At 38.6% G+C, this 11,664-nt stretch overlaps 1 protein-coding gene across 1 annotated transcript; it reads right to left on the bottom strand.

The window, feature by feature from the left end:
- Nucleotides 1-5,474: 5,474 nt before the first annotated feature.
- On the bottom strand, nucleotides 5,475-6,037 carry LOC128133683 (protein argonaute 4A-like). The gene is made up of 3 exons (XM_052771201.1): nucleotides 5,918-6,037; nucleotides 5,737-5,802; nucleotides 5,475-5,598 (listed from the first exon to the last, which is right to left on the bottom strand). The coding sequence occupies exons 1-3, from the start codon at nucleotides 5,971-5,973 to the stop codon at nucleotides 5,475-5,477; spliced, it is 246 nt and encodes an 81-aa protein (XP_052627161.1). The 5' UTR covers nucleotides 5,974-6,037.
- Nucleotides 6,038-11,664: the final 5,627 nt, after the last annotated feature.

The raw sequence follows: 11,664 nt of genomic DNA, 5'->3' as shown, positions 1-11,664 counted from the left end.
GATTATCGGGAATTAAACAAACTGACGATGAAGAATCGATATCCCTTACCGCGCATAGACGATCTATTCGACCAACTGCAGGGAGCAAGCTACTTCTCAAAGATCGATCTAAGATCTGGTTATCACCAACTGCGAGTACTGGAGGGAGACATCCCCAAAACGGCTTTCCGAACACGTTATGGTCACTACGAATTTGTAGTAATGCCCTTTGGATTGACGAATGCTCCAGCAGTGTTCATGGACTTGAAGAACCGAGTATGTCGACCCTTCCTGGATAAATTCGTGATCGTCTTCATAGATGATATACTCATCTATTCAAGAAGCCAGGAAGAACACAGCAAACATCTCCGCCAAGTACTGGAAACATTAAGGGCAGAGAAACTTTACGCAAAATTTTCCAAATGCGAATTTTGGATTCGGGAAGTGGATTTCCTAGGACATGTTGTAAGCAAAGAAGGAATACACGTGGACCCTTCCAAAATAAAGGCAATAGATAATTGGACTACTCCAAGAACCCCTACAGAAATCCGGCAATTTTTGGGACTCGCCGGGTATTACCGAAGATTCATACCGAACTTTTCAAAGATTGCCAAGCCACTTACCACCCTAACCCAGAAGAATGTGACCTTCGACTGGGGAGAAAAACAAGACAGCGCATTTCAGACACTAAAGCAAGCCTTATGTAGTGCGCCCATCCTAACCTTGCCAGAAGGAACGGAGGACTTCGTAGTCTATTGTGATGCATCAAACCAAGGACTTGGGTGTGTCTTAATGCAAAGGGGGAAGGTCATCGCCTACGCCTCAAGGCAACTAAAGACGCACGAAGTGAACTACACAACACATGATCTTAAGCTAGGAGCAGTCGTCTTCGCTCTGAAGATATGGAGACACTATCTCTACGGCACAAAATGTACCATCTTCACTGATCATAAAAAGCCTCCAACATATCCTTAATCAGAAGGAACTCAACATGAGACAGAGACGATGGGTAGAACTACTAAGTGATTACGAGTGCGAAATTCGGTATCACCCTGGAAAGGCTAATGTAGTGGCCGATGCACTCAGTCGGAAGGAGTACTCAGGTCGCCGAGTAAAATCCCTAACTATGACGATCCATTCACACCTGTCCACGCAAATCAAGGAAGCCCAAATAGAAGCCTTGAAATCCGAAAACATGACAGGAGAAGCCCTAAGGGGAATGGATAAAAACCTTGAGACCAAGAACAACAGAATTCGTTATTTCATGGATCGAATTTGGATACCGAAGTTTGGTGGATTCAGAGAAATCGTTATGGATGAAGCCCATAAAACATGATACTCCGTACATCCCGGCTCCGATAAGATGTATCTCGATCTCAAGAAGTTGTACTGGTGGCAAAACATGAAAGCCGAAATTGCTACCTACGTGAGCAAATGCCTGACATGTGCCAAAGTCAAGGTGGAATATCAGAAGCCATCGGGTTTATTACAACAACCAGAAATACCCGAATGGAAGTGGGAGCGGATAACCATGGATTTCATAACAAAATTACCCAAAACAGCAAGCGGACTCAACACCATTTGGGTAATTGTCGACAGGTTAACTAAGTCAGCACATTTCCTGCCGATCAAAGAGACGGATAAATTGGAGAAGTTAACAAGGACATACCTCAGAGAAATTGTACGACTGCATGGTGTGCCCATATCCATTATCTCGGACCGAGATAGTAGATTCACCTCAAGGTTCTGGCAGTCGCTACAAAAAGCTTTGGGGACAAGGCTAGACATGACTACCGCTTATCACCCACAAACCGACGGCCAGAGCGAGAGAACTATACAAACCCTAGAAGACATGCTGAGAGCTTGCGTAATCGATTTTGGCAAAGCATGGGACACACATCTACCCTTGGTCGAGTTCTCGTACAACAATAGCTACCACACCAGTATCAAAGCTGCCCCGTTCGAAGCCCTCTATGGCCGCAAATGCAGGTCACCTTTGTGCTGGGCCGAAGTGGGGGACACGCAACTAGCAAAAGGACAAGCAACTGAGAACACACTCACTGGACCAGAAATCATAAGGGAGACTACGGAGAAGATTGTTCAAATCCGAGAACGTCTAAAAGCATCAAGGGATAGACAAAAGAGTTACGCAGATAAGAGACGAAAACCCTTAGAATTCCAAGTTGGAGACCATGTCCTACTCAAAGTCTCACCTTGGAAAGGTTTAATACGCTTCAGAAAACGTGGAAAACTGAACCCTAGATACATCGGACCATTCGAGATCCTTGCCAGGATCGGTCCGGTGGCCTACAAACTTAGACTACCTCAGGAACTCCACAACGTACACCCTACCTTTCACGTATCGAATCTGAAGAAGTGCTTATCCGACGAGACCCTTGTCGTTCCTCTAGACGAAATTGCAATAAATGAAAACCTTCAATTTGTGGAGGAACCAGTAAAGATCATGGATCGAGAAATCAAAAGGACTAAACAAAGCCGCATACCCATTGTAAAGGTCCGCTGGAATGCCAAGCGAGGACCTGACTACACCTGGGAACGCGAGGATCAGATGAAACAAAAGTACCCGCATCTTTTTCCTAAAACTGTAAACACTATCTTAGATTAAATTTCAGGACGAAATTTCCTTAACAGGGGGATGATGTGACAACCCTATATTTTACAAAAGCATTGTAACACTCGAAAGCTAAGTACAACGAAATTAACCTCGAAAATAAAGCGTTCAAGTATCAAGGTTGGGCAGCATCGAATATTAGATATCATGCCAAGGTTTTCAAAAACATAAAGAACGCTCAAAACCGGGTTATATTGAAGAAATTATAACCACTCATATATTTACGACACGACGCTAAAACATTATTTGACGTAAAAAGTAGAATCTCAATAAAATGCATTTTAGCCTTAAGTATCTAAACAAAAGTCGTAGATCTCGTTGACAGGTGAGCATACATAAAAAGATCGCCCAAATTGGACCTCGTATGAAGAAGTTACGAATTTTCAAAGTTTCGTTAGTAGTAGAGGACTAAAAACTCGGATTGAAGATCGAGTGTTATTTAGCTATCGCCACCTAAACGGAAGTTGAAGATCTCCACAGTAGTAATAAAACGATAAAAAGACAAACGAAAACCGACGTTGAATAAAGAACCTATGAATTTTTAACGAACTTTAGGAGGCCTGGCCTATTAAAAATATATCATTAAAAATAAAATCAAAACTAGCCAACGGAGTCTAAATGAAAGTTGTAGAGCATAATCTCACCTACGCGTGGATATAAAGAACGCGAAAAACGGAGCTCGTACGCGAAAGTTACGGAATTTAGAAGTCGGAAGCAGGGATTACGCCCCGCGTACTCTGGGAGTACGCCCCGCGTACTAGACCCAGAGTCGAGTCCCATCGGCCCGCCCAAGATACGCTTAGCTAGACCCGAGTCGTAAGCCATGACGCCATATTACGCCCCGCGTACTCCAAGATTTACGCGCCGCGTACGGGGTTTTCCAGCCCTATAAATAGAAGGCATAAGCTCGAGTTTTTACACACCATTCACAATTCTCAGTCATTCTTCCACACCTCTAAGCTCCAGAGACCATTCCATCACCTCGGTTTCCGCACTCGAGCCCCCGACGAAAGATTTACGCTGCAGAGATCCCCGAAGAGCCCGACGACGCAACCATCCGCGGTCGAAGTTCTGCTCAACCCTAGCATCTCTCTTCGAACTTAACGAGTGAGTTCATACCCCTACTTTTCAATTCTTTTCATGTTTTAGGGGGGGGGGAATATAAGTACATTACAAATCAAAGTATCATTTTTATAATATCGTTCTTATAAAGTTTTGATACAAAAATAACCTTATGTTTAAAGGGCTATTATATCACCAAGTTGTTATTACCAAATGGGAAATACTTTTGAGAAACTATAATGAGTGTAGTATTCAAGTGATTCATACGTTTTACATATACATCTCGACAAACGAAATGCTTTCAAAAGAAGTAAAGTCTTTATTATCATAAATCTGTTTATACCAAGTAATGTGAGACAGCTTCACGTACGTTCGAGTATGCATTATTAAGTCCTGTATTATATACCATAATCCCTTGTAGGGGGAGCGTGATACTTGTGTATAGATCTATACGGGATTGACAATCCCACACCTAAGCTGTTAGCTACAGCTAGGCCGGCAGGCCTGGGGTGACAAATTTCATAACAATTCCAACGCCTGAAGAACGTTGTTACAGGCCATCAGTGTCAATAGCATGGTTATAAAACTCACATAAAAGTATAAAAACAAGCTTGATTTACGAGATTCATATATGCATTTCAGTTTTCCATTTTATCGTTAACACAAATTTTATCACTGTTATTCAAGTATTGAAAATACAAACACACTCCAACACAGGGAACTTTTCAAATCATTTATAGAAAATATTGGATTTTCTGAAAACCTCTTTCATCGATTTACTATCAAAAGAAAGCACATACTTTTCAATGCAAAACACTTATGAACTCACCAACTTAATTGTTGACACTTTTTCGAAACCACTTGTATTTCTCAGGGAATCAGTAATACATGTAACCACCAGCTTTTGGAGAAGGAACACTAAAGATGTTTTATTATTGAACATTTATCATCTCATTGTAATATTCTTTTGCTATTATGTATAACGCAACAATATACGTTTTCATTATATATGTGATGGTTGTGTTACTTTCTTTACAATATTCAATGGTTGTGAGACTACGTGAAGTCATCCACCCCCGAATGTTTCCGCCATTCTGGTTTGGGGGTGTGACATAAACGACCAACTAAAACATTAATAGGAACAACTTTTATCATGGAAAGCAACAATTTAAGGCACAAATCATCACCATGACTGTAATCCATGAGGGATTCCAAAAATACCCCTAGAAACTTGTCGACGTTGAACTCCTTGGTTAATCTAGAAAGAACCCCCAAAAGATCCCTTTATCACAAAATCAAAACCATGTTCAGGAAACATAGTGAAAAATAAAAACTTTGAATTGTCAACAGAAAGAAAAACTTTATCCTTTGAGGCCTACCTAATTTCCTTCAAGATATCAACAACCTTTTTAGGGAGCACTTCCACATATTGCAATTGCCATGTAAATAAGAAAGGTATAAATTAACTTTATAAAGTTACGGATAAACAACATATGGCAAGCAAGAATATCTGTACTACATTAACCAAGGCCATAAAGGACACACGAAACAAGTGCAAAAAGATACCTATACTACATAAGGTCATATTAGTCAATTGCATTAATTAATATTCCTGGAATGATTTTGGTGATGTAATTATTGGGATGAATGTGAAGATAGTTTTGTAGATTTGGTAGTAGGTTACCTTGGATTGGTAATTGTCTTGGACTTTTGTAAATTTGGTAATAGGTTACCTTTTTTTCTTTTCTTTTGAATTTATTGTCCCTGTTGTCATGGAACAACAACATGATGTGTAAGATTTTTAAATCACTTTTTTTGCTTTAACAAAATAAGAAACTATTATATAAGAAAATACAAATACCTCGATAATTTGGTCCAGTTCAATGTTCAACACCTGGTTGAATTGTGACTCACTCACACCGTCCCTATTATAATATAACAAGTAATAGAATTTTAAGATTTGAGCTTTTTACAGCAAAATAAAAACATGAGTTCACCTATTTTTTATAAAGAAAATGACATAAATATCTAAAATTTAAATATACAATTTCAAAAGAATTCACCTGAAAATGATTATCTGATCTGGCTTACGTTTTGCAGAACTCGTATAGAAGTCAAGGAGAAGCTCCCTGCCACAAAAAAAGAAAAGAAAATCTCATCATTTGCTTACAATGTGATGTGAAATCTCAAACATCAAACTCTTTATGTATAATAAAAATAGGAAATAAAAACAAGGAATTGAACCTCATTATGCCTTCATCCTCAGTGTCAGAAACTTTCTTAAACAGGGAATCTATCATCTCCACCTTTGGAGATTGAGTTCTTTAAGAAGCTCGATAGCGGGAGATCAAAGGCCAATGTCGGGAGCTAACAACCTGTTATTAAAAAAAACAAAGAAATGATCTTTTATTAAAACATTCCCATAAATAAAAATATAAAATTGATTTTTAATAAATTTGAGAAAGAAAAATAGTTACAGCAGCAATAAATGGAATATCAGACTCGCCAGGTGACCCATGAGACACATCCATGCCCAAAATGATTGTGGGAGCCTTGGAAACATGTGGAAGGGAAGGAGAATGCTCCACACATAACATTGAGTTAAGACCCCCAAGCTGCATGCACAAATAAACAAAAAATCAAATTTAATCTTTTCTTTTTTGGGCTTAAGAAACAGCAACCTACTTTTATTATGTATATTATAGTAATAAACCTTCCTACTTCTTTTTATTATTTGAAAAATCTACATGTTTATAATACTCAAAGTTTCTTTGGATGATATTGATGTAACAGGAAGAAATCAAAGCAGGATGTTAAGCAAATCAATCAAACTAGAACATTATTTCTTGCATTTTTCCAAGTGGGGTTTTGAATAAGTGAGCTTATAAATTTTGGGCTAAATGCAAGAAATAGCAACATACATTTAACTATTTGTATATTACAGCATCCTACTTTTATTTTCTTTTTATTACCAGCATTGCACTTTCGATATATTTGTTACTTACATTTTTGCTTTTGAAAAAACCACCCAATTATAAATAGAAGACATTGTACCTTAAATTTGTTTCCTATTTAGGACAATAGGCTTAGAAAAATCTATCTAAATATAGTAGTGAAAACTGAATTGAAATTTGATTGCGTCTTTATAAAAGGAAAGATTTTTCAGTGCTATAATACACAAATCAATTGCTATTTCTAGCATTTGACCTGTTCTTTTTGTATTCACCTTAGCATTGATCTTAAGCAGGACATTTGTGAGGTACTGATCATTGACTCTCATAGGAAAATTGCTTCTTCAAAGATTGTGCCTCACTCAAAGATCCTGTGAACAACAACATGATGTGTAAGATTTTTATATTTAGTAATTCTACGAATAACGAAAGATCAGGAATCAAGATTTAGTTTACCAGAGTTGCAATTGTAGGACATGAAGCAATTAGTTTCATGACTTGTAGCCACTTCAGGGAGTTTACCACTGGGACATGTGCATTTCCATCTGTTTTGACTTGTATTTTCTGTGTTTTTTAACATTTTTTTTCATAAATATGTATTAATTATTAAATATATGTACTTCAATTTAAATGGTCAAATCATACCAGAGATGCAGTTACAGTAAGAAGAGCAGTTTGGTGGAATGACAACATGATGGTTTAGTTGGTTTGCATAGCATGTACATGTCCACTTGTTGATGCATATGTCTATGCTTTACAGGTGGACTAACAGGTGATGGGGGTTGTAAGGCAAGAAGTGAAGACATTAGCAGGAAACTCATGACTTTGTGGTAGGGTTTCATGTGCTTCACATGCTGCAAGTAGAATACAGTCTCTTGGTGAAGTTCCTGAAGAAGAAGAACTTGAGGGAGTCCAATCCAGGAGATATATACATATAAATGATATTCAAGCATTTAGTCAAACAATAATAACAATGTTGTCAAGAAATAAATAGTTAATAATACCTCTATGAAGGCATTGACAATCATCCCTGCAGCAGAACAATCAAAAACATATATGGAGGGAGTCTTGAGCCATGAGTCAAGGTCGCTGATAGGCAATGGAAAAGAACCCTTTAAATTTCAGGAGAATAGAACTAGTAATTAGAAGGAATGATTCAAAAATTAAATCAAAAATTCACAATTAGATTTTCAGAAAGAATTATGTAAGGAGGAGCGGAGTAAGAGAAAAGAACTGTGAGTTTTGTTAAGACTAATTCAAAGATTTCTTACTTGAATCTTTTCCAAAAACTATATGTCCATCTCCTTAGTTGCCTCGTTTTCTTCATCTTAGTTGCAGGACAATTCCTTGATCGCTTCTATAAGATCAACAAAAAAAAAAACCCTTATCAATCAAACATTCTGAAACGATTGCCTTACATCTAACAAAAATCGAGTAAAATAAACATAAGATTCAAAAATCGTCTGTGTCTCAGAGTGACACTAGGGCTTGAAATTCTTAATCTTCAGAGTGACACTAGAGCAGAGATCTGATGAGAAAATTAACAAGTAAGGTTAGAAGTAGGGGAGAAGAGGATCGGAGACGAGAGAGAAGGAGGGAGAGGGGAGAATCGATTGCAAAGATCAAATATAGATAAAGGCAATAAAGAAAAAGGCGGGTTCGTAGAGCCATGTGTTCCAAGACAGAATAAACCATCGATTTATGATCTTCAACCTCTAATTCGAGTTTGATACCTCTTATTTTTGATGAAAGAGGAGACTCAAATCTGAGAGAAAAATGAGGAGTCGATAATTAGGGCAAGAGGGAAAGAAGAAAAAAAAAGGAAGACCAATCGGGAAATCGAAGCAGATCTTTACCATTTGCGTTCATAAGAGGGCGGAGTGGATATTAGCGAAAGCAGCGATCGTCGATTCTGATTTCCTTTTCTTCGATTGAACACCCAAGAGATCTTATTCCTTTTCTTCAAATTCTCATTTGCCTCCCAACCCCGGAAGACGTGGAATCGATGCCCTCTATTTTTGGAAGTCGGATCGATGGATACTCGTCCTTGTTAGATTTTTATTAGGCTTCAAAATTGATAGATTTTTTTTTCCGATTCTTTCAAGTTTGAATCAGAAAATGAGAAAGAGTTAGGGAAATCAAGAGTGCAATGCTCGTCCTTGTTAGGTTGAAGATGAAAGATAGATAGAAGATAGAAAAAAAAGGCGGGTTTTCAAAATTTTGGGGATTTCATTTCCCCCTTATCTAACTAAAGGCGCGTTTCATTAAAATTATAAAGCGACAGGTACAGACGAGGTGCGTTTAAGATAAAGCGCCCTCCGTGTTTTTAATTTTTTTTCTTGAGACACTAAATTAAGGGCACACAATAAAGCGTGACGTAAATCCTTAAATTTTTTGGAGAGATGACATTATTTTAAGGGCACGTCCTTTTGCGTATCGTTAATTATCGCGTGTCGTAAAAAGTGCGTTATTAAAGGTCTTTTTTCTAGTAGTGGCAGGTGCATTCCTAACCCTTGTGGAACGCCTCAGAGGTACAGACTTGTCAATTGGCTCAACAGAAGTTTCCTCCTCAAGTTGAGTGCTAGGTTTTGAAGTTCCTTCACCGCTTGACTCTTGAATTTCTTCAAGTTCAACTTGCTTCCCACTGTTTCCTTGGCTTATGAACTATCTCTCTCTCTCTCGAAAGAACGCCCTCCTAGATACAAAGACCACATTTTCACTAGGTCTGTAGAAGAGCTAACCAAAGGATTGTTGTGGGTAGCCGATGAAAATACACCTCTCACTTCGAGGTTTGAGCTTATCATGAGTCTCGCGTCTCAAGAAAGCCTCACAACCCCAAATCTTGATGTGGTCTAGTTTGGGTACTTTACCAGTCCACATCTCATGAGGAGTTTTGGCAAATTTTCTTTTTAGGGACCAGATTAAGGATATGGGCGGCAGTCTCTAAGGCATACCCCTAAAATGAGATTGGTAGCAAAGCTCGACTCATCATGGAACGGACCATCTCCAACAAGGTTCGATTACGCCTCTCAGCCACACCATTCAACTGCGGTGTCCTGGGAGGTGTCAATTGTGAGACAAACCCACATTCCTTAAGATAGTCGAGGAACTCTGAACTAAGATACTCACCACCTCGATCGGATCGAAGCATCTTAATGTTACTGCCTAATTGATTCTTGACTTCCTGTTTAAACTCTTTAAACCTCTCAAAAGTCTCTGACTTTTGCTTGATTAAGTAGACATATCCATATCTACTGTAATCAGTAGTAAAAGTCAAATAATAATTAGCATCCCTTGTGGCATGTTTGAAGGGCCCACACACATCCGTGTGTACAAGATCCAAAAAACCTTCACCCTTCTCACAAGAACCTGTGAAGGGTGACTTTGTCATTTTTCCAAGTAAGCATGATTCGGAACTATCATCTGACTTTAGGTCAAATGACTCCAAGACTCCATCCTTTTGGAGTTGGCCTATGCGTTTCTTGCTTATATGTCCAAGACGACAATGACATAATGATGCTTTATCCAAGTTATTATCATTAACAGAATCAATACACAAAGCATTATTTCCTAAGTTATCAACCACAGATACAATTTCATACACACCATCACAAGGTAATGCTTTAAAATAAAGAACATTATTAAAGAAAGCATTAATCGAACCAACTTCATTATCAAATGAAAAGGTGAAACCTTGTTTATACAATGCATGAAAGGAAATAATATTTCTTGCCATTTCTGGCGAATAACAACATTTATTCAAATCTAAATTAAACCCACTACTTAGCAATAAAGTATAAACTTCAATCTTGGTGACAGGTAAAGCTTTCCTATTCCCCATGATTAAGTTTATTCTTCCTTGCTCCACATTCTCACTTCTTCTTAGTCCCTGCAAATCAGAACATATATGAATACCACAACCGGTATCAAGGACCCAAGAGTTAGAATGGGGTGAGTTATTAGATAAGATAGTGTAAATACCTGCATGGTTGGGTTTAACTTTCCCATCCTTCACATCTTGCTGGTACTTTGGGCAGTTCCGCTTCCAATGTGACTTTTCATGGCAATAGAAGCATTCAGCCTCTTTTGGGTCAGAAGAAGGAGTGATGAAACCTTTCTTGGTTCAACTTGAAGAAGAGCCATCAAGGGTCCTAACCTTGGTACACTTCGAAGAGCTCTTTCTCTTCTTCCCTCGTCTCGCTATCGCAAGAAGATAGCGATTGAAGAGCGATGGCTCGGCTGCATCGCGTATTACTTTTCCCGATTGCCAAAATCGGGGCGGAGTTTAGAGTAGGAGTGTTAACAACCGACTTGCCCTTAAGACCTATTTATGTGGTCTTGAGAAGTCCCTAAAGTTTGCTGAGTGTGACCTCTTCCTTATCTGTGATATGTCATGCCGAACTGATCATAGCACGATGGTAAGGAGTGCAAAATGATATCTATTGCAAGCTCCTCAGGGAAGTTCACATTAAGTTTCAGCAACCGATCCACATACCTATGCATTTTCTGCATGTGGCTCGTGACAGAATCTCCGTCCTTCCTCATGGTTGTTATCATGGAGCAGATGATTTCATACATCTCTTGTCGTGCACTTTGATGGTATCTTTCCATCAGATCTTGGTGCATTTCAAAAGGGTAGAAGTCCTTAGAGGACTTTTGGAGTTTCGTTGTCATGGTGGCCAACAAGATGCATGCCACTTTGGTAGCATCCCTTTCATGTGCCTGGAAGTCAGCGATCTCCTAGGGAATTGCAATGGACTCATCAATGTCCTTAAGCTCCTTATCGAGGACATATTCTTTGTCATCATAGCGGGTAATCATCCTGATGTTTCTGATCCATAAGGGGAAAGGAGCCATTAGGATTAGAGCCAGAAGCAGCGTTGTTTTTGTTGGGTTTTGAGCATTCTAACATTCCTATGGTGTACATGCAACCCTATAAACCTTCGATCTATGTTTTCTCTATTATACATGCAAATAAGAACTTTCCAAGGCTTTAATCCTAACTAGCATATTATGAAGCTCTTATTCTACAAAGTACTG

This window comes from Lactuca sativa, chromosome 4, assembly GCF_002870075.4.
Source record: "Lactuca sativa cultivar Salinas chromosome 4, Lsat_Salinas_v11, whole genome shotgun sequence".
In the NCBI taxonomy this organism is placed as follows: Eukaryota; Viridiplantae; Streptophyta; class Magnoliopsida; order Asterales; family Asteraceae; genus Lactuca; species Lactuca sativa.
This window is presented reverse-complemented; position numbering and strand designations above follow the sequence as displayed.

Coding starts and splice junctions, on each gene's coding strand:
- LOC128133683 (XM_052771201.1), bottom strand. CDS start 5,973: ATGATAGATTCCCTGTTTAAGAAAGTTTCTGACACTGAGGATGAAGGC. Junction 5,803..5,917: donor GAGGATGAAGGCATAATGAG/GTTCAATTCCTT, acceptor TTTTTGTGGCAG/GGAGCTTCTCCTTGACTTCT. Junction 5,599..5,736: donor GATCAGATAATCATTTTCAG/GTGAATTCTTTT, acceptor ATATTATAATAG/GGACGGTGTGAGTGAGTCAC.